The 21778-nt window shown below is 41.2% G+C and overlaps 4 protein-coding genes and 3 long non-coding RNA genes across 7 annotated transcripts; all 7 read left to right on the forward strand.

Annotated features, from left to right (window-relative positions):
- Positions 1-1368: 1368 nt before the first annotated feature.
- On the forward strand, positions 1369-2519 carry LOC145705653 (alpha-ketoglutarate-dependent dioxygenase alkB homolog 4-like). Its single transcript, XM_081783136.1, has 3 exons — positions 1369-1494; positions 1583-2146; positions 2213-2519. The coding sequence occupies exons 2-3, from the start codon at positions 1928-1930 to the stop codon at positions 2441-2443; spliced, it is 450 nt and encodes a 149-aa protein (XP_081639262.1). The 5' UTR covers positions 1369-1494; positions 1583-1927; the 3' UTR covers positions 2444-2519.
- Positions 2520-2601: 82 nt separating this feature from the next.
- Positions 2602-3523, forward strand: LOC145704954 (uncharacterized). Its single transcript, XR_014134530.1, has 4 exons — positions 2602-2740; positions 2868-3087; positions 3164-3295; positions 3340-3523. It is a non-coding gene; the product is annotated as an uncharacterized LOC145704954 (long non-coding RNA).
- A 1910-nt stretch (positions 3524-5433) lies between these two features.
- LOC145702321 (uncharacterized) lies at positions 5434-8258 on the forward strand. The gene is made up of 6 exons (XM_081779539.1): positions 5434-6633; positions 6676-7110; positions 7155-7318; positions 7368-7544; positions 7591-7890; positions 7935-8258. The coding sequence occupies exons 1-6, from the start codon at positions 5744-5746 to the stop codon at positions 8174-8176; spliced, it is 2208 nt and encodes a 735-aa protein (XP_081635665.1). The 5' UTR covers positions 5434-5743; the 3' UTR covers positions 8177-8258.
- A 255-nt stretch (positions 8259-8513) lies between these two features.
- Positions 8514-9302, forward strand: LOC145705655 (uncharacterized). Its single transcript, XM_081783137.1, has 2 exons — positions 8514-8591; positions 8635-9302. Exons 1-2 carry the CDS (start codon positions 8522-8524, stop codon positions 9300-9302), a joined length of 738 nt encoding a protein of 245 aa, XP_081639263.1. The 5' UTR covers positions 8514-8521.
- Positions 9303-9880: 578 nt separating this feature from the next.
- On the forward strand, positions 9881-12631 carry LOC145703046 (uncharacterized). Its single transcript, XR_014134349.1, has 4 exons — positions 9881-9935; positions 10406-10913; positions 10962-11226; positions 11277-12631. It is a non-coding gene; the product is annotated as an uncharacterized LOC145703046 (long non-coding RNA).
- A 70-nt stretch (positions 12632-12701) lies between these two features.
- On the forward strand, positions 12702-15233 carry LOC145703956 (uncharacterized). Its single transcript, XM_081781372.1, has 5 exons — positions 12702-12990; positions 13448-13959; positions 14027-14402; positions 14516-14913; positions 14986-15233. Exons 2-5 carry the CDS (start codon positions 13753-13755, stop codon positions 15133-15135), a joined length of 1131 nt encoding a protein of 376 aa, XP_081637498.1. The 5' UTR covers positions 12702-12990; positions 13448-13752; the 3' UTR covers positions 15136-15233.
- Positions 15234-18134: 2901 nt separating this feature from the next.
- On the forward strand, positions 18135-21234 carry LOC145703476 (uncharacterized). Its single transcript, XR_014134362.1, has 3 exons — positions 18135-20705; positions 20751-21008; positions 21052-21234. It is a non-coding gene; the product is annotated as an uncharacterized LOC145703476 (long non-coding RNA).
- Positions 21235-21778: the final 544 nt, after the last annotated feature.

Below are 21778 nucleotides of genomic sequence, written 5' to 3' on the forward strand. Positions count from 1 at the left end.
CCGCTCAACAAGTTTCAGAATCCCCTGGAAGAGCTTTACTTCCTTCGCATCGATATTCAACAACTGAAAAGCGCCTAATGACCGGCTTTGGAAGAAGCCTAATTTGGCATGACAAGAAGCGAACGTCGCTCTGCAGGAGAAGTTGATCGAGGCTCAGAAGAAGCTACAGAAGATGAAGCGTTTGTTTATCACCAGGCACATGTAAGTAGGATGAAACGAGCGCAAATGGAGGTGTCGAGTATAATAAGATGAACAGGTAGGCTTTTATTACTATTCGTTTGCTGATTTTCTTTGACAGGAATCACAAATCGCAAGAATACAAAAATGCATGACGAAAGGTTCGAAGCTTAGAAAACTGCCACGGAAATTACCCGTCATCTCAAAGACTTTCTAGCCTCGGTTACAGTAGCCAACAAACCGCTCAAAGAATCCGCTATTTGAGTCGAAAAAGAAACTACAAAGGCATCAATTGATAAGGAATTTCCGGAATCATTCACGGAATGCGCTCAAGGCAGTTATTGTTGCGGAGAGGAAAATCTTTGCCGCAGAACGAGGGACGTTTACTGTAATGGTGCAAGAAATGATGGAATACAATCGTGAGCAAAAAGAGATGAATTCCAATGAGCGGCTCAGGCTTGAAGCAAAAATTCAAAGAATCGAAACTGAACGCAGAATACTAGAACAGCTAAAATACCTCCAGCCGCATTTTTAACCATTCCACAATAAAATTCAACTCGAGCAAGAAATCCAAAATAAAAAGAATTTCTTGATTTTAAATTACTGATTTAGTAATACAGTCGAATTGGTTCGATCTGAATCAGCCAATAACAGCCTGTACGTAAAAATTAGGCATCGGCTCAAAAAGAGAAAAAATAGAATTCAACTAAATTTTGCCGTTCTAGGGAGATACAATCGTCACTGCTACTTATGGTCTATTCGACGATGTCCCCGACGAAGTTATACTGCTGGAACTATCGTACCGGTGCTGATCGAGGTACTCTTCCTTGATTTTCAAGCCACCTGATTCCCGTTCTTTAGATCTAACCGTGCCTAAATCGTACGTTTTTCTCTTCGCGCTTGCTGGCTTGCAGAGCATTATTTACAGGTACTTGATTCAACCACAAAATTGAGCTTAATTTTGATCTTGCAGGGCAATTTGCTGAGTCTCCCTCTGCCGCAGCTTCCAATGATCGTCGGGAAGAAGCCCGAAATTCCGAGACTGGAGAGGAACTACATCGTCCGACTTATCAAAGAAAACAGGAGAAAAGGCCAACAAGCACTGATGGATTATCTCCGCTCCAACCGTAAGACAACTCTTCTTGATAGGCTTCTTTTGAGCCCGATTCAGAGTACTGCATCTTCTACAACCACGAAGGAGGCGACCAGAACGCGATTTTCGTCGAAAGCGTTTTGAGATATGGTCTGCCTGTGAATTTCCGAGCCGCTGTACTTATCCCTGCCAAGCCCAGAAAGCTCCGTGAGCGATTAAATAAGGTAGGGCAGAGCGTAGAAAGTCAGCAGAGTGATACCCTTATCATATAACATTGTGTCTTCGTTCCGAATTCTCAATTCTTTGTTTCAGATTTACTCGGAGCTGGATTCCGCCAATTTCAGCAACACGGCAAACGGGAGATGTAGGTCTAAAATTCGACACAGGCGACTACTACCCTTGCGTTATTTGCCGCATCCCGGGCGATATCGTCGAATCTTCCTAAAAAAAACATGAATTTTTACATGTCGTTTAAATCCTTATTTCACTCTTCTAACAATATCTTCATCAAATACTACTGTAACTGGGATAAACTATTGTTTCTCTACTTGAACTCTTTTTATTTTTTTCGTGCAAAAAAGTATTTATCGCCTTTTAAAGTTCATGATAATTCTTTCGTTTGAGCAATAATTGGTCAAATAACTATTCATAAAATTCATGATGTTAAAAACTTATATCAGAGAAAGAAATTTTAAGAAAAAGAAGGATAAGCTCGGCTCCTTCTTGGGGATGCCTAGTTGGATGTTTCCGCTCGACGAGAGAATAAAGGGACTGCATCCGATTCTGAAGAACTACGCGCACGCGGAGTGCTTTTTTCTTGAGTACGAGCCTACGAAGGGCGCTCATATCGATCCCCATTTCGACGAAAACTGGCTTTGGCTAGGTTGTAGCCGATCGTGAATTTCAATTAATTGAAAGCGCTAGTTCTATCTTCATTAAAAGGGCGAATCTATCATGTGTCTGTCTTTGCTGAGCGATAGTGTTATGACTCTGTCTCGTCAAGTCTCGCCAGGGCGACTCGTTGAAATCCCTGTCCCGATTCCTCCCCGCTCGCTGCTTGTCCTCTCCGGCGATAGTCGCCATAAGCTCAAGCACAGTATCAAGCTAGAGTTAGCCATTTTAAAGAAGGAACGATATGTTTCGATTGCTTATTCTACACATCGTAAAATATAACTGTACAAAATACATTGTCCAAGTATTTCAAAAAGCCTGAGTTCAGGAAGAGAAAACGGTGTATTTTCCTTGACTCCGCGGTATGTTTCGTTCAGGTATATTATACGATGTGTAGAATTAACTGGCAACTGGCCAACTCTATTTTCCAGGGAGAACATATAACGTCTCGCCGTTTGCGCATGGCCATCCGAGACCTGTCCGAGAAATTTATTGAAGAGAATCGACGCTTATTACAGCCTGCCTTGAGAGCTGGACTTATCTTCTTGCTGCTTCTACACATGATGGAGGCATTGGAGGGTAGGTCCTTTATTTATTTAATTTTAGTTGACATTTTCTTTCTTTCAATAAATGCGGAAATAAGTATTCTCTCGCTCATTATAATCTTTATTCGTTCGATTTTTTCAAGTTAATTCATAATTTCTAGCTGTCGTCAACTCATCGAAAAAGAAGTCAACGAGCTTTCCCAAGAGCCTCCTGGAATTTTCCGCTCAGCGTCTGTGGAGGTCTGTTGGCAGCTAGTGAACCTGTACCGGATATTTCCCTTTTTTCTTCATTTTTTTTATCTTCCTTTTGCTTGCACAGTTCAAGTGCCAATCCAAGAACTTCCCGTGCGCGATACCTACTGTGGCATTACTTGTTATCAGGTTTAATTTCAATACGATTCTATATTCAATTACGCTATATCTCTTTATAAACACAGGTCTTATCAAATCTAAACAGGGAATTCGCTGGTGCTTGGAAGGCGGAATCAAAATGCACTTGACTTACAACTAGCCTTTACGAAACGCGGACAGGTTCGAACTCGGATCGATTGTACCCCGAGTCACCGAATTCGATAAACTCGATGCCATCGTAAGTTTCCAATAACCAACACTTGTTCTTATCTTTCTCCCAAGGACAAGCCCAACCGCCTAGTCATCCCCGGCCGAATCGAGAAGAATCGCATCGTCAGATCAAAAAAGAGCGACAGAATCGAGTTGACGACCACTACTACGACTGAAAGATTTATAGCCCCTTGGGCCATGTCAGACCTTGCCATAAGGCTCATCTTCCCGACTATATTTTACTTGTGCTTTTGTTTCTTTTTTGAAGTTCTGAATCTCTAGCAGTTCAATTAATACTCCCTGAAATACCCAACATAGAACGTTTTACTATATTTTCTAATAACTTGCAACTTTATCGTTTTCTTTTTTAGAAATGGCCGAAACAACGAAAGAGATGAAATTTGTTCTTCGATATTTACGAAGAACAAAACGATTTGAAACACTCGAAGCTCTTGGAGTTCCCGGTCTTCCTGTTCCAACAAGCAAGGACGACGAGCCGAAAATTCTGTAAGTATTTTCTCATGAACATCACATTATCTCACGCTTACTTTAGGCCGCGAACAAGCGAAGAAAATCTCGGTGATGAGACGGGACTCAACTTCATGGATGCATCGGACGACAGCATTTTACACCCGAAAGCACATCACAGTCATCCGAACGATGTCTTCGAGCCCAACGACTCCGAGATCGCGATTATAGAAAGCGAGCTCCCCGCTTGTGACGACTCCGTGACGACGTCGAGTCAACTTTTTCAGAGACTACTGGACGATGACAGCTTGGCGATTCCAGAATTAAATTCAGAAAGTGTTTCTGAACCCGGCCCAGCGCCACAGGAAAGGGCTTGAATGAGTTTGAAGGAAAAGTAACGAGTTAGTGTTTTTGTATTGAACTCGACAAAAGCCCTAATTGAAGCTGCTGTTCACAACGGGAGATCTGCAAAGTAAACTTTCCACAAGAAGCCTCGAATTTAATAAGGACCTTTTCGCGGATCTCGATGGCCCGATGATATCAAAAGAAAACCAAAGAAACAAGTCGAGAGGCCTTCCGACGACTGGAAATAAACGAACAGTCACATATGGGAAGAAATACTGGAGACAGAAATTTAATGAAGACGACCCTGACGACGATTTCAGTCAAGAGCTGACATCGCAGTACTTCCTCAAACTTCAAACTCAAAAATCAATGAAAAAAAATGCTATTCAAGCGAAAGAAAAAGTTCAAAACGGTGACGAAGACGATGAATTCGATTTCTCCGCGTACAAGCCTCCACCAAAGAGCTCATTCAAACCTCCCTCGAAGAACGCATCGAAGATCCAAAATTCAGTTGAGTTGCTGAAACGATTTGATCAATCTGTCGCTACTTCACTCTTCACAACAGGAGCAGGTTCTAGCATTGCTCTTCCTGGAGTTCCTTTACCAAACAATATCCAGTTTCCTTCAGTATCTGCCAGTCCGAAAAATCCACTCAAGGAAGTCAGAAATGGTGAGAAAGCGATTGCAGCTGCGGACGGAAAGAAAGGAGCGCTTTCTGAGATAGATATGAATCAGATGGTTCCTGAGAGTCCGAGAGAAACGAGCTTGGATCTTTCGTTCGATCCGTCGCAAGCCCTTTTCTCCAATTCGCCTTATGGAGCGAGTCCGATTTACAAGTCCCAAGAGACGAATAAACCAAAGAAATCCTCCGAAAATTTGAGGAAGGATATCTTTCGAGGTTTGGACGATTCCTTCGAATTCAATGGATCCCAAACTGGACTCGGAGTCCCTGAAGCTGCCTTGCAAGCAGTCCGGGCTGCTGGCCCTGGAAGCAAGAACACTGGCTTGCAGAACTCTATCAAGGCGAAAATTGATGAATCGGCAATTGGTGCAAGTCAGCAGCTCTTGAATACATCTAACGAGCCCGCGGCTTCTGCCAAGACTGCCGATGTTGACGGCGAGTTAAGTCAGGATTTGTTTTCACAGTCGTTGGCAGTTGGATCGTTAATTCCTCCTCCGAAAGCTCCAGAACAAAAAGAAGCAAAGAGAAAGAGACTTGATGAATTCATGGCGAAATTTGTTTCCGAAACTTGTCGAAATTCTATTCATCTGCCCACCAGTCTGCGTCATCCTCCTCTTGAATCGTTGTGGGAGGAGTATAGAGATCTGCCAGACGAACCAACCGCGGAGACACAAGAATCGGATCGTCAACCTTCTCAGCCGCCACGCAAGTACAGTGGGTTGCGCAGGTAGTTGCCCCCTAAAGTGCGGGTGAAGGGGCAACCAATCCTGCAATCACTTTGAGCGAGTCTAGAAAGGAACAATAGAAAAAGCGCGGGCAAAGGGGCAACCAAAGCTGCAATCGCAAAGGGGCAACCAACTGCGCAACCCACTGTACGTCTATATTCAACGCTTACCAGAGCCGAAGCCAGAAGAAGTGAATGAAAATTTGCCTTGCTATCAGCCTTGTGTTAATTTCTTTCATCCGGAAAGTGACTCCATTATGCACAAATACGCTCTTCTTGCGGATAAACTGCGTCTCAGAAGCCAATTAGAAGAAACGCAAGCAAAATTGACCAGCATCGAAAGATCTTCTTCATTCGTCATTCCAGTAAAATCGGCTGCAAAGAACAATTCGAAGCACAGTACTCTCATCCCTACCCGAAGGAACAAATCCGTCAAATCTCCAGATCTTGCTCTTTGTCCGATGATTGCGGACTATACTGCAGAAGATGAAGACTTTGATATGGACCTTGACGAAGGAACAGAAGATCGTGTCATGACCGCGGAAGAAATCAAGCAATTAAAGGCAATGATCAAAAAGATCGACGAGGAGATCGATTGTCGGAAGAAATGTCAAGAAAATCGTTACGGAGTGCTGTTCCAAAGCAAGAAACACTACAACCAAAGAGGCAAGACGATTCCTGTGAGTCAGTTCAAGCCTCAAGTAAATACAGAGGATAAGCCTGCTGATCCAGTGCGAAATTTCAACTTGCTCGACTTTTGGCCAAAGGAAGATATTCTAGCTGGTAAGAAAACGTCCGACGATGGAACTTTCAGCTGCGCAGCAGACGGAACTTTCGGCTCGCGACATATCCAGCGCACTCTTCACAGCTCGACGATCAACAGATCGCTCCACTCTAAATTGTCAATCAACTGGGTAGAAAATCACGCAAAACTCGTCAAGCAAAAGCTCGCTGGATACAACAACTATCTCGATCACGAATTGCGCGAAAAGGTCTTCACCCCCGACGCGTTAGTCGACCAACTCCGACTGAGGGCTGACTTGGAATTTATCGACGGAAAGAGAAGTCTCATTGTGAAGATTTCCGAGCATGAAGTTTCTCCAGCTATGCCTGCTGTTCTTTACATTTCTTCCAAAGAACCTCTCAGGTATTTCGTTTCCCTTAAGACGCTTTTTATAAATCTGAATAGACTATCAGACGGCTGGTACGAAATCAAATGCGATGGCGATGCTTTGATAAAGCAACGTCTTGAAAAACTACCAATCGGTTCCAAAATCCTCATTTGTGGTGCAACTCTTGCCAGAGACGCTCAAGCTTCACACCCGTTGAAGAATATTTCCGAAATTCAAATAACCGCCAATTCCACGAAGCGCGTCAAATGGCATACGAAACTTGGGCCGTTTTTTAAAAGCGTTCCGCCTTCGACATTATCTTCCATTTCCTCCTCTGGCGGGAGTATTTACAAGCTGAAGCTGAAAATAACAAGAAAGTACCCAGATATTTGGCTTCAAGACAAACCAGGAGATAGACGAGTAGTTTTTTCAAAAAGACAGCGAGATCGATGGCTTGCTCAGAAAGAAAAAGATCTGGACAAGCAAAGAGAATCGCTAGCAGCAAGTATTAGGTATTATTACGATAAAATAGAGGATTTTATTCAATTTTTCGAAGGAAGAAACATCGAGAAAGCCTCAACGAAGATCTATCCAACTTGAAAATGAAAGAAATCCGCGTACTAGAAGATCCAGAAGAGATTTACACCGCGGTGACACTTTCAAAAGACCGAGAACATACATTTTCGAACTTGACTGAAGAGCAACGGCAGAAATACCGAAGTAAGCACGCCTTTTTACGTTCAACAATTCCCAATCACGCTTTTTTCAGAATTCGCCGAAGAGCAAAAGTTCAAGATAAACGAATCTCTCGAACGTGAGCTGCGACAATCAAGAGGAAAAACGACGAAGAAATTGAGATTTAAAGTCAAGGAGGGAAATAGAACAAGTATTCTGCAAATCGACGAGAGCAAACTGCGCGACGAATCTTTGAAAGCGGGATCTATCGGTAATTTGAGCGTTTTAAGTCCCAATCTCAAAAATGTGGATTTTAGTGATCGTTGAAATGGCAAACATCGGATATAGAGGCCAAATCGTAATCCAGAAAAACGGGACCGTCCGTGTTTTTGATCACGAATCCGTGAAACCTGAGTTGCCCGCAGAATACTCAAAAATCCTCCACGAAATCCCTGTGACCACGAAAGAGGTTGACATCGTCGGAATCGTTGTTCATCTTACACCTTCCTCATGCGTACTTGCTGATAATAAGAAGCAGTTTGTCACTGTCCAGTTAGACAAAAGTACTTGGGACTTCGAAGCTCTCAACAAAATTGTTCTTGTCGGAGCTGTACTCGGTAATTATCTGTCAAACAAACACTCTTAACTAGCCAACTCTTAGCGTTTAAAAATTTGGAAGTCGGCCGCCAAAAAGCAGCGCAACTCAAATATACCCACGTTTCCGAAGTACTTTCGAAGTTGTCCGACTTTCAGGGCTCTAGCGGCGCGCTTTTCAACCTCTTCAATGCTTACAACAAGGTGCTCGCTCGCTCCGGTCACGAGAACCTCATTTCTGCCTTTCGATCTTCTTCCAAATCTTCGTCCTTTTCTACACCAACGCGCCCATGCCGAATTCTTCAATAAAGCCTACGACGCCCGTTACTTCCAGAAAACCGCTCGGAAATGCCCATCGAATCAGCTGGAAATGACAGAAGAGAAGTCGTCCCGCACGAGCTTCCCTTCCAACCTAACCTCAAATTAATCAAGTTCAATATTATTAAGTCTCATCCCCTTCCTGTCCCATTTTTCTCGCTTCCATGAAACATGTTCGATAAGTTAACAAATCACTTATTATTGAATATTACTATTATATGTGTGTCAATTATTTGATTTTTGCAAATAAAACTCACTCACGAATCCACTCAAAACATGTCTTGAAAGGGCTGAATTCTTTCAGCAGAAATTCTAAATGTCTCAGTTTTCAGAGAAATGGCAAGGGTGAGGCGCAACGTTCGTTGGCTCAAGAAATATTTGAAGAAGACTGAAAATGAAAAGAGAGGTTTGAAGAAATTCCAATTTCTCCCGTCATTTTATATTTTTAGTTGAGGCCAAGCCGGTGAAGTTGAGTTTTACGATCCAGAAAGCGCCGGAGAGGAAGAAAATCGAAATTGAGCCGCCGAAACCGAAGAAAACAGAACAAACGAAGGATGTTGAAGAGCGGAAGACTGTTGAAGTACCAAAAGAATTTCAGAAAATTGCCAAGAAGTTTGGACTGCCGGAAGATCACCTCGAATTCTTCTACGAGCACCGTGATTCCTTCAACTGGGAAATGAAGAAAGAATTCGTCGTTCATTGCAGCGAGCGTGGCTGCAAATTGATTGTTAACGAAGCTAGAGGATGTCTAAATGAGCACATGATCTCTGTTCACGATTATAAAGACATTCCTTGTGGTAAAATCGACTGTGCCTTCATTGCTAACTCTCAAAAGACTCTCAAAATGCACCATAGCAAATTTCATGGACACGAACAGAAACCAACCAAAGACGCACGGCTCTCTTGCCCTTATTCTTCCTGCAAATGTGTTTGCAAGGATTCCCATAATTTGAGAAATCATGTTAACATTCACCGAAATATTGTGTTTTCCTGTAATTTCTGCCCTTTCAGAGCAGTCCAGCATAAAAATTATCTCTTCACCTCAAGTCGCACTTCAACATCCGAGATTCTGTGTGTGAGATCTGCTCTAGTTCCTTTGCAACTCTCAGTCGTTTGAACGAGCATAAAATGCGAACGCACAATAATGATGGTTTCGCTTGTGAAGACTGTGACTTTTCCTGTATGAAAAATTCTCAATATGTGAAACACCGCAAATCTTGCACAGAACGGCTCAAACACTCCAGAATCCTTTGAATTTTTCGAATAAAACTCACTCACTCGCGATAGAATAGTTTTCTCAATGGTTCTCCTAAAATATATTTGTTGCTCTTTCAGAGTTTTTGTACAGAAATTTTTTTATCAGAAAATCTCGGTTTCTCGATTCAAGTTCCAAAATTCCCTCGATAAGAAACAGCCAATGGACGCGCCTTTATTCGCTTTTTTGCGCGTGAAATTCATTTCAAATTGAAAAATAAGAGAAAACTAGAAGAATTTCCTAAATAAACGAAAGAACACTTTTTTAAGAGATTTTTGAAATTGGTTCCGTCATTTGGTTCCTACTTTTTCTCGATATTTTTAATACAGACTTTACTCGAGCTTAAAATCTAGCAGTTATTAGGTTGTGATTGTTCTCTTATTTTATTTCTATGATAATAACTAACTATTTGCATTTTTCAGAAGTGATATGAGAAAATGAGAGCCGTAAGGGAAGCAAAGCAAAGCCTCTCAAAGCTGAAGATATGAAAAAAAGGTAAGAATCATCTTCAAATAAGAAAAAAATAGACAAAATCGCTTTGAATTAATCGATTTTCGGGCTCGTTCTTTGAATAATCAGGTGTTTCACGCGTTTTATGACGGATAAAGCTCGGCTCGACAACCTATTAAGAAAACCTGAGTCAGGGCCCCAGATAGTTTGGATGAAAAGCCGCGTGGCCGCTTTCTTATAAGTGAATCCGCAAAGCGGCTTCGCAAAATAACCTGCTCCCATCATCAAAAAAGCCGCGGAGGGCTTATAGATAGAAATAATTCAGATACTAACTCAGGTTTTTTCAATTTGTTATTGATTTTTGTAGCTTTACCTTTCTTGAAAGGCATAAAACAGGCGCTTATACATAAATACTTGGAGATATAGACCGAAATTCGAAATTTTGATTGGTTTCTTTAATATTTCCTTTCTTTGAGCGTCTTTCATTAATTTCCAGAGCTAAAATGAACTTTTAGAGGCGAGAATATTCGGCGAAAATGCGAGAGAAGCTGGAAACGACTTTCTCGACAGCGACGAAAACGAGCGACATCGTCAAGCTTCTTTTATCCGCGAACAAAATCGTTTCCTCAGACACAAGAAAAGCGAACATGGCTCCATTCTGCATCGTGCTAGAAAACGTCCTCACCAAAATCATGGAGCTCATTATAAAGTTCGAAGAGAGAACTCTTCTTTACACTGTAACTGATTAAAATATTTTAATTTTGATTTTTTTAACATTTTAATTTTTCACTTCAATAAACACTCCACGCCTACAAAAAGCGGATCTTCAAGAGTTTTCATTTCAGAAATAAGTGATAACGGGAGCGAATCTTATATTTTCTTTACCACTTCTGCGGGTAAATCGTTGTTGCCGACAACTTGTTGGTAGAGGTTCATCTTTTGCGCCATTATTTGCGGACCCATTTCTCAGCAAGTACAAAAAGGCCTTCAAAGTTCTGAACAAGAAAACTGTCGGCATCTCTGGTAGACTTCATTTGATTCTATTCATCTTATTTATTTGCGTTTTTTCAGTCGATTTCGGCATCATTTGCGCAGCAAAGGAAGAGGACAAATTGAACTCGATGAAGAAGGCGGCGCGATTGACGACAGAAATCTTCAAAGAAGTTAACCAAACCAGCTTGATGGAAACGATCGACGATTGACAAGAAGATTCGCCACGTGAAAATGTCTGCTTGGATTGAGGACTCGCTCAAGAACCAGCGAAAGCTGCTCAGAATCGAGCTCAGCATTTGGAGCCTTGCTTCACGGCGATCATCCAGTCTGGTGGAAACTACAAGTAAGACCTTCGTCGTATTCTTCTTGGCTGGCCAATTTACCTAAGTTTAGTTTGAAGTACTCCGCTCAATAAGACAAGGAGTACATCCACTTCGGCACGATCATTTGCTACAACAGTTGGACATTTGACACAAAAACTACTGCTCGAATATGGCGCGCGAGATCTTCGTCAACCCCAGTGAGAAACAGGAAGAGATCTACACGACAGTCACTGAGTGGCACTCAGTGAGTGCATGGATCATATCATGGAGAAAATGACGCCGAGCACGAAGCCTTCAGAGCTTTACGAAGCGGTAAAGAGCTTCCTCAAGAAGCGCTAGAATCCAGAGCTGGCGGGCAAGTTCGGCAAAAACTTCGGATTCTGAATGGGCATCGTCTTCCGAGAATCAGCGCTCCCAATTGCCAAGCCTCTCGAAGTGCTAGTCGATTTGTTGTTGGGCAACGAAGGTTTGGATGAAGAAGGCATTTTTCGCCTTCCAGGAGCGATTTCTAAGGTCAAGCAATTGATCGCCGCCCTCAATGCGCCCTTCTACAACGAAGCAGATTAAGATGAATTTTCTCCTTGCAATCAGACGCTGGCGTCTGCTCTCTAGCAATTCTTCCGCGACCTTGAATACCCTCTTCTTCGCAATTTCATGGATTCTGGCGCAATTCAACAAGCAGAAAGAATCCTGGATCAGTCGGAGCAGTTTGTCATGATTTCCAAACTGATCTCGAAAATGGCCAGTCTTGACCGTTACAACTTGCCGTATCTCTGCCGCTTTTGCGGGGAAATCATGGAGAATCACGAGAAAACCTAATGACAGCTCATGCTCTGGCAATCTGTTGGGCCTCGACGTTGATCGGCAGCACCACTACCTCCGGCCTCGGGACACTTTTCGTCCAGCGGCTGATTGAAGAAGCGCAGTATTTCTTCCCCGATGAGGACTACCCGCTTCTTCGGAACCAAAACCTCGATTTCGGTTTCTCCGAGCGCGCTGCTTTCCTACAATCTTAGAAGCAAAAGAAAGAGAACGTCAAAAATTCCGACTATAGTTTCCTCCCCCCGACGAGAAGTGATCCAAGTCCAATCAAAGCTAGAAAGAAGGCCGCGCCCAGGGTTTGAAAAGTCTGAGCATGAGCATGCTCAGAGCACTGAGCATGAGCACTGAGCATGCTCAGCGTGCTCAAGCTCAACGTTAATTCCAGCGTGTCGTGCTCAGCCGTGCTCAAGCTCAATGAAATCTGAGCATTCGCGTGCTCAGCCGTGCTCATGCTCAGTCAAACTTTGTGTCTTTTCAAACCCTGGCCGCGCCAACTCCGCCAAATGGAATTTCGCTGCATTCCACGCCACTGAATTCTCCTTCAACGCAAACGCCTGGAAAAGTACAAATTTTAAATTCTTCAACTCCTAATTTATCCGCCCGTCCCAGGTAAGTATCCTCCCTGCGAGTCATTTTTAACGAAAACTATCAGAACCAAGCCCCGGAATTCATTGGCACTGCAAGCCACGTCGCTCAGCCTGTCGCATCCCATCGCCGTCCCGTCAAATCGCCCAGCGCCACAACCGATTATGCAGGATTCGGTCTCATGGAAGAAGATCCTATCCAGTCTTCCTCCGAGCCCGCGGAATCATCTCGGGTGGGGGATACGAGCCTCGCTGATGAAATAACGAGCCAACTCGACAACATGTTCCGCAGCTCTTCGGAAAACAAGCCGAATCCGATTCGTCCGCCAAAGCCGTCGTCGATAAAAGAGTTTGAAAATCAGCAGAAAAGACCAGAAGGTGAGGGAAATGGTGATCCAGAGGGGGAGAAGAAAGTGAAACTTAGACGCTCGAAATCTCATTCTTTTCAGCGAAAAAGGGAAAGTCTTTAATTTTCCTAAAATTGATGTTGATTGACCAAAATTATCCTATTTGAGAACCGAAAAATTGATCAAGAGAAAGGAAAGTCTCTATCTGAGCTTTTCCAGTATTTACAAAGACAGGACGCAAAAATTTTCTTAAAAAAACTCTTCCTGGAGTTCATCATATTTAAAAAATCTTGCGAAGGGAGCAAATTTAGCCGCAGAGCGTCAATTATTTCTGCGCCTCAATCGCCGAGAAAGATCGCCTCTGGTGATCCATTTTTTTGATGGACTTGAAGTCTTCTCTCGGCCCCGTTTTTGAACCCGACGGGACTCAGGTTGTAAAGACTAGGAATCAGAACCTTCTATCGAAAATTAAAACTTCTGAAATTTAGGACTCGTCAGTAAAATCATCAAAAAACTTCAACCAGCTCATCAATTTTTCGACAGGAATCACCATTTACGGTCTGCTTACGACACGCTCCACCTTTGCTAATAATGATAACTCGTTATTATACATCCGCTTCTGCGTACGTTTTAATGCGCTAATCACCTCCTGACAGCGTCGAAAATTATTGAGCGCGACTCAAGTTGAATAGTCAACATATGGAAAGAATCGTAAAATGTTTCCTTTAAAACCGAGCTGCAAATCCGACAATTATCAAACTAAGTTCAAATACAAAAAACGAGAGCCAAAAACATGAAGCTTTCGAAGTCTTCCCTTTTCGCGGCCGCTTTTGCCTGTCCCTGCCAAAAAATCGGCGAAGACGGCTTCGGAGAAGTGAGACCTGGAAACAACCATGCAGATCAGAGTTTTACCAAGTTCTACTTTCATGTTGATACGCCAATCGGTAACGAGCAAATTGACGATTTCAAATTCGTCCTCAAATTTGGCGGTGACATAGAGGTAAGCTTTATTCAAATAGCCTTCTTTAAAACTGAGATTGAATGAGATTGAGTTAACTAATTTTTAGAGCTTCACTCAATATTTCGCCGTCGACGATTTCAGCGACTCCACTTCAAACATCGTCAACATCACTCCCGGCCAAAACATGATCTCCGGCGACCCCTACACTTTCAACTTCGAAGCTCTGGCCGATTCTGACGAACTGGACGTTGATGTCTGGTTCTGCCCTTCCGTCAACTCACTTGATGGAGAAGAAGATTTTTCAAGCTGCGACGAAGACAACTCTTCTTCCCAGGAGCCCGATCATACAGAAGGGCCCCCGACTGATTTCCCAGAAGTTAGCTTTCCAGATCTTGAATGGACAGAAGTTGCAGGCCGCCGAGTCGCAGTTTCTTCGACACCTTTGAGTTACAAAAACGCGCGAAAAACATGTCGAATTTTAGGTTGGGCTCTGAAACCTGAGTCAATTTTCTTAAATTCAGTAGCAAAGCGGAAATTTTTAAAATCTCTTATCTTTTTTATCAGTTTTCAACTAAAGTTTCTGAGCCCATTTTAGGCGGATCCCTTCCCTGGCCAAAAACGTCGGAAGAGAACGAACTCATCAATTCTCTTGGCTCAACATGGCTCGGATTCTCGATCGATGATCACGTGATGATGTCGTTTGAAAACTTCCAGCCAATTAAGACGCGGCCGTTTATGAATCCGAATGGATTCTGGTCCTATGGAGACATGGAGGTGGAGAAGAACTTCATTTGCGTGGAAGAGGAAATTGAGGGCTGTCCGGACGTTTTTGGAGAATTGAGCGAGCTGAATGGAAACTTGATGATCCGAGAAAGCCGAGAAGGAAGCTGGATGTCGTTTGAGGACTGGCCTTTTCAGGGATTCAAGGCGAGGTCGCAAGTTCAATACTCCTGTCCTCAGAAGATCAAGACTTACAAAAAATGGAGAAAGGCAGTAAGTTTTTAAAAAAATACTTATCTTTTCAAGATATTCAAAAATTTCAAGAGCGATTCAAATTCTTTTCAGTCGAAAAAAATCCAGCTCACGTGCGTAAAAATGCAGAACGGGCAGTTTGACTGGGCCGAGTGCAACAACAAGAAATGCAGTTCTTTCAACCGGTGCCCCTGGCTAGATGAACCGATGAAGAGACAAATTGACAGCATGATCTGTCAGTAACTTCGCTTTCCTTACCTTCTTTTGTTCAATAAAAAATTTTTTCTCCTTATTGGAACAATTTTAAGAGTACGGTCACCGGTTTAATAAACAGAACATTCATTCTTCCGTTTTGACAGCAATTGATTCAGATGCATGAAATTATAAGAACGAAATTCGACTTTTTCGTCCGTGATACAGAAAAAAATTTCGATTTTGTTATCAGCTTCTTTCCGATTTTGAGAGTCTCATTTTTTCAACAAATTCTATCGCTTTTGGACCAGCATTTCTGAATTTTTTCCTCAAAACGATGCGTTTTATTTTCAGCAGCTCGTCGATGTAATTTTCGCAAGAATGAGGATTTAGCGTAAAAATCTCGTCTTCGCTGAGTTGAAAATCCTGCGACGAATTGTCATTACATGTGTGGCTCTTTTGGTTTCCATCTTGCTTTCATAATATTCAAAATAAAGGAGAATATTGACAAAACCGATCCTGAACCAGGGAATGAGCATCGGCACCAATGTTACTGGATCTGTTGTTACCCTCACTCTCAGATGCTTTTTCACCCTAGAATAATTTCGAAACAAGAAGCATTTTAAAATTTTACCTCTGTTGAAAGAGTTCTCTGAAATCAGAATTTCCAGGCTTTGGGCAGCCAAAAGTAACGACTCGAAAATTTTGATTTTCAAATTCCGCCGCAAGGTAAGCGCCAAACATCGCTGCCACAGCGCCGCCCAGCGAATGGCCGGTTATCAGTATTTCATCGACTAAAGTTTCATTCAGGATCACTTCGACTCTGTTTCTGATTTTAGGCTTGAGCGCCAGGAACTGGTTGTAGAATCCAGCGTGAACCCTTGCCTCCGTGTCTTCGAACTTTCTCTTGAAAATGTTGAGATCTTGGATGATGTCCCGAAAGCTATGAGTTCCGGCGATCGAGATGACCAGGTAGGTCTTTCGTTTCTCGTTTGGTCGGTCGGGAATGCCTCTTTCGTTCAGAAGAAAGACCATCGCGTCCCCACTTGATTTTTCGTCCCGGAAAAACTACAAATTTTATTGTTTATTTTTTCGTTCTTGAATTTTCAACCTTGTATTTGATACATTCGAATCTTTTAAAAACCGTTTTAATCTCCTTTTGGAGAAAAATGTCATCTTTACCACGATCTTCAGGTTTTTCTTTTCGAATCTCTTTTTTCAATTGCTTCAAAGTTTGCGCTGTTTCGTAGCTGCAAGTTGCGAATCTGGCGGACATCAGAATTTTATTGATTCTGTCCAGGGACAGGTGTTCGTGTTGTTCTGGCTTCATTTTCAAAAAGCTTTTTCTCAAAATTCTAACGAAAATGCTAATTAAAATAGGCAATAAGAAAAGCTTCATCAAAACGACCTAAACTTTCATTATTTTCCGGATATTTTTAAATTCTCTTTGCCGTTTAAAATTTGCCCTTTCAGACTCATCGTTAATTTTACGAGTTTGAAGGAAAATGATCGATTATCCTTAAAATTACCATGAAGTTTAACTCTTTTGGGAGAAAGCCCCTGGCTCCCTTCCCCGTATCCAGCGCAAATCACTGTTGTGGAAGTCTAGAAATTTTCTTTAACGCTTGCTTGGCGGCTTAGAAGAATCTCGAGATTCTGAAGAACAGAATCTGGAAAGTCCGAGCCAATGAGAGAGCCGAGAAGGGTTTGCGCGGCTTCTCCCCAAATTTAGGCACGCCCAGAATGAGCTACTGAAAAAGTAAGTGCATTTTTCAGTAGCTCAGATTCTCGATCTCCCCTAAGAGCTCAACTCCATGGTAGTAGCCTCTCCTTAAAAAATAAAAATATTCTATCGATTATTCATTTTTCATAATAATCGAGTATAAGTTATACTGTATAACTCATCATTTGATTTGCCTTGAACTCATTATAAGATTCTCTTGCTCAATTAATTTGTTTTAACAAACCGATGTTTTTTGAGTTGGTCTTCACAAAGAATACTTTTCTTTTATACATGTAATAATAACACACAAACTTGGAATTTCTCCTTGGAATTTAATCAGAAGAAAACCCGGCAAATGCTTGTTTTAGTATTTTCGGTCCCAATAACATTAACTATGGATTGCCATTTTTGCTGAATTCGAGCAGATGGCCCAACTGGTGTCCAATAAATAAATGTCCAATAAATAAATGTCCAATAAATTCGTATTCCGAAAATCGAATTCAAAGAAATCATCGCTGACCTCGAGTAAAATTTCAGCTCTTTATTTTCGTAAAAATCTCTCCGCTCGACAATCAACTTTTTTTACTGGCAACAACAACTATGAAGGATTTAATGAACTTAATAAATCAAAAACACAAAACAAAAACTTTTCTTTTAGATATATCAAACGTTATACCATAGTTTATCATAAAACGCAATAATCGCTCGATACCAAAAGTGCCATCGAGTCAAGAGTATAATACAGTAAACCATGCGCTCGACAGACGAGTCAAAGGCGCTCCAGTTATCATTAAACATTATTTTCTTTGAGTGTTGTGCAGTACCACCGACTAACATCACTTCATTTTTTGGGAAAAGAATGGCTCGTCCATATTGTCGAGGGTAGCCTTTTAAAACTCCAATGCGGCTCCAAATATCATTGAAGAGCCGCCAAACTTGTCGATGATCGCTTAATTATTTTAAATGAGACATTCGTCTTGTTCAAATAACCCTCCAGTCCAACCAGGAGAAATCACAACTCCGAAGTTGCTCCAAACTGTTGAAAACTCTTGTACTCGACTATCAGGAAACGCGAGTTCAGGACAGGAATACCACCCCGTCTTTCGGCTTTGAGAATATTGATTATTCATCATATTTAGAACATACTTATATCTGGCAACAGCACTATTATCTTGCTCATTTTCATAGGTTGTTTCATTATAATTATAATTATTTCCTTTTTAGTCATAAAAATAAGGGGGAGGTGTCTGGAACCGACAAAAAAATCCCGACAAAAATTTTCAATTTTTTCATGTAAATTTCAATCGCCCACCAATACCTGATGCGCTAGCGAAAATTTCTCAAAACTGCCTAGAAATGTCCACTGTGGCCTGAAAAAGCCATTTCTGCATAGTTTTAAGAAAAAAATTCTTCTCAAAAAATTTCAAGAGTATTTTTTCTGAAGTGTCTTTTTTTGAAAATTTTTGTCGGAATTCTTTTGTCGATTCCAGACACCACCCCAAAATAAGACTCCTATTTATTTAAAGCCGTCGTCGATAAAAGAGTTTAAAAATCAGCCGAAAAGTCCTAAAGGTGAGGAAAATGGTGATCCAGAGGGGGAGAAGAAAGTGAAACTTTGACACTCAAATCTCATTCTTTTCAGCGAAAAAGGGATAGTCTTTAATTTTCCTAAAATTGATGTTGATTGACCAAAATTATCGTATTTGAGAACCAAAAAATTTGCCTCCAACATGATTTTGACGGTAAAAAAAAGATTGTTCGAAAAATGTTATTCCATGGACTTACTGTAATTTACCGCCGAAAATTGAAAATCATTATATAATTCTCAACCACCACCCCCTTTAGCCAAAGGTCATTTCAGATTATGCATCTGATCTGTTACGCTTATTTGTGTAAATACAAATTCTGCATGGAGAATCTGATGCTGATGTTTATCGAAATTGGTCGTATCAAATCGGATTACCGAGACAACATAATTTATGTTACAAAAAGCGTTGAGCCTCGCCAAATTCCATGGTGACGGGCAGCAACATTCTCCAAACAGTCTATTCTTCAAATATATGGCTGCAGAGGCATTGAAACTATCGACAAGAATCCCTTGAATTTCTGCAGCTAAATTTTAGCTTTGTTTATGCATTCAAGAACAGGAAATTTTTCAGCTTTTAAGGGTGTCCCCAACGATTTTTTTAAAACAGGCTATACTTTGAGCTATTTTTTATAGGACTTCCTGAAGGCTTTTCGGCTAAAAGAAATATACTCATTATTATTAAGACCCTTTTCTATGCCATAAATTTGGCTGAATTTTAAAATTATAATCTTTTAATCCCCTACCGCTTCTTCAAAGAGTTCTGATTTTTCTATTCTGACCAATCTTTGAGATCGTTTTTCTCGAGTTCTACAAATTCAATTTTTAAATTTCGACCAGATCCTGATTCTTTGAACGCTCTTCTATGCCATAAATTTGACGGATTTTTAAAATTTATCTGTATGCATCAGATACGATGCATTCTTTGAAGTAACGATTTTGCTGCAGTTTGAGCTCGATTCTAGCGCTGTTCCTGAAATTCAATTTTTCTCATTTTTACAGGGATAATAGTTTGATCTATTTTCAATCTCTCGGTACGCTCAGATTTTGCGTTGATAAGACCCTTAATCCCTTTTTCCGGCGCCAAAGTGCAGGTGTTTGCGACTTTTGGCGCACTGTTTGAAAGTGAAAAATTTGTGCTATCGTATTGATATAGGTATCATTGAATAGAGAATTTTTCAAGCTCTCAGAAAATAAACAGGTCGATATATAAAATCAAAGTTTGAAAATGACACTTTTTACAGTGCATTTCTATCGAGCCGTAATGCATTAGCGCTGTCATAGAAACAGTAATATCTCGAGAATCAGATGAGATATTTCAGATCTGAAAAAAGCTCTAGAATCAGCTTCCTTTAATTAACTCAAATAAAATTGGTCATCAGACTAAGATTAGTCGAATCCGATCGCTGGGGACACCCTTAAAGGTTAGGGACCTCGTACAGGGACAAGTCTCAGAATCTGTTTTTGAACCCTTTCTGATTCCTCATGAAATTCTGACCAAAAACTCAATTATTTTGCGATTTTTCGCTGAGTCGACAACTTTGAGCGACGAGCACGTGACTTTTTTCTTTGAATTAAAAAAAAGCTCTTGTCAATCACAAGATCTGGGATCAAACTTTATTTTGAGCTATAACACGTCTTCCCAGCATTGGTAGATTTAGAGAGTCTCTTTGCTTTGAGCCTGTACGGGGACCCCATCATTATATTTATCATGAAAAATGACTACTTTTCGACAAATTTTAAGGATGTTGGGGGGGACATACATTTTTTCGGGTGATCCAAATTTCCGGACATTTTTCGGAAATCGGGGGACTAAATAAGTCCGGAAAGAAGGAAGCCAACTGTAACGCTTTTTACGTTCAATGATCGTTGATTTATTCTGAAAATTGACCCTTGGCCGGGAAATCCTCACTCAAAAACTACAAAAAGAGAAAAAACCGAAATTTTAAGTAAATAAATAAGAAAAAATTTCAAGGCCAACTCCCTATTTAAGCAAACTTGCAATTTCGTTTCTTCAGAAAATGAAGATTTTAGGATTTTTATTTCTCGCCGGCTTCCAGCCGACCGAGGGGTTTGTCGAAACGTTCGGAACGGTTTCTGATATGATTTCCACAGCTATAACTGTTGGATCCGCCACTCGAGGTGCAATGGTCACCACTTCAGGTTATTATATTTTATTATTATATAATTTGAAATTTGCTTTTTCTTGTCGGCCATCTCGGACTTGTCGAAAACTACATGAAGTATCCTCTCACGGTCGAATACACGAGGGTCTACAGCGGAGAACTGTCAACACCATACCACATGGTTCAAGTACGACAAATTTATCCGATGAAAAGTTCCTTAGTTTGTTCATAGCCGGGAACAAGTGAAAAGTTTGCAGGCGAAACAGAATGGCACAGCCGATTGAGGGGCGTCTCCAGTCAAGTCCGATGGCAAATGAAAGGCTATCAAATCAAATTCGGGATTTATTCTCCGTACTCACAAATGTGGTCGTCAAATGGCATTCGAGTCACGATTTGCGCTCCGGGAGAAACGGGATGTAACGTCGGAGAATGGATTCGAGGCTGGAGGCCCACTGACACTCGTCGAATGGCCAAATAACTCTTCGAAGACGTAAGATCGTTTTCAATTTCAAGCTTTTATCAATTCTTTTAAGTCATTTAAGCCGATAAGATTGTGCCACGGAGACATTTGCGTGTACGCGATGTTTGGATCCAGCAGCGTTGCTCAAGCGACCATTCGAATCTATCCAAGAAACTTTTACGATCTTGTGGAAATTCATCATCTTGATCAGAGGAAATACGAAAATTTTATCCGATACTCTATTGACAGAAACTGGAATCACAATAAAATACAATGATTACATGAGTCTCCAGCCAATATCTTCAAACGCTGGGTTTGGCCGTTTGTGCAATTTTTGATAGATCTCAAATAATGCAGAGTTTTGGCAGACAGTGGCAGTGACAGTCGCAATTTATACCTAATAATTCGGAAAAGCCGCGTTGCTACGATCTTGGAGTCACGGATTTAAGCCTCTGATTTATGATCATAGATCTTTAAATATTTTGACCCTCTGACCTATTAATGCGGGTTGAAAATATTTTCACGCAAAAAATATAGAGAAAACATGCTCTTAAAATTACTTTGACTGCGCTAGAATTGACCACTTAACTCGAGGAAATTGTTTTTTAGAACAATCCATCGAAACTGGCGCATGCTCATTAGTATTTTGAAATGTGACATTTCAAATGTCTCAAGTAAATATGCAATTTTGCCTCCGAAATTTTTTCTGCCAGAAAATTTAGAAAAGAGGTCCACTAAAAGAAGAAAAAACTGTTTCCATTGCGCAAGGGATTCTTACTTATTTGCGATGCCATGTGTTT

Source organism: Oikopleura dioica, chromosome PAR (genome assembly GCF_907165135.1).
Source record: "Oikopleura dioica chromosome PAR, OKI2018_I68_1.0, whole genome shotgun sequence".
Lineage (NCBI taxonomy): Eukaryota > Metazoa > Chordata > Appendicularia > Copelata > Oikopleuridae > Oikopleura > Oikopleura dioica.

Bases quoted from the DNA above. Each gene is read 5' to 3' on its own strand.
- LOC145705653 (XM_081783136.1), top strand. From the start codon at position 1,928: ATGATGTTAAAAACTTATATCAGAGAAAGAAATTTTAAGAAAAAGAAG. The intron at 2,147-2,212 runs TGGCTAGGTTGT...CTTCATTAAAAG, and splicing joins ATTTCGACGAAAACTGGCTT to GGCGAATCTATCATGTGTCT.
- LOC145705655 (XM_081783137.1), top strand. From the start codon at position 8,522: ATGGCAAGGGTGAGGCGCAACGTTCGTTGGCTCAAGAAATATTTGAAG. The intron at 8,592-8,634 runs GTTTGAAGAAAT...TTATATTTTTAG, and splicing joins GACTGAAAATGAAAAGAGAG to TTGAGGCCAAGCCGGTGAAG.
- LOC145702321 (XM_081779539.1), top strand. From the start codon at position 5,744: ATGCACAAATACGCTCTTCTTGCGGATAAACTGCGTCTCAGAAGCCAA. The intron at 7,111-7,154 runs GTATTATTACGA...AATTTTTCGAAG, and splicing joins TCGCTAGCAGCAAGTATTAG to GAAGAAACATCGAGAAAGCC. The intron at 7,319-7,367 runs GTAAGCACGCCT...CGCTTTTTTCAG, and splicing joins GCAACGGCAGAAATACCGAA to AATTCGCCGAAGAGCAAAAG.
- LOC145703956 (XM_081781372.1), top strand. From the start codon at position 13,753: ATGAAGCTTTCGAAGTCTTCCCTTTTCGCGGCCGCTTTTGCCTGTCCC. The intron at 14,403-14,515 runs GTTGGGCTCTGA...AGCCCATTTTAG, and splicing joins AAAAACATGTCGAATTTTAG to GCGGATCCCTTCCCTGGCCA. The intron at 14,914-14,985 runs GTAAGTTTTTAA...AATTCTTTTCAG, and splicing joins ACAAAAAATGGAGAAAGGCA to TCGAAAAAAATCCAGCTCAC.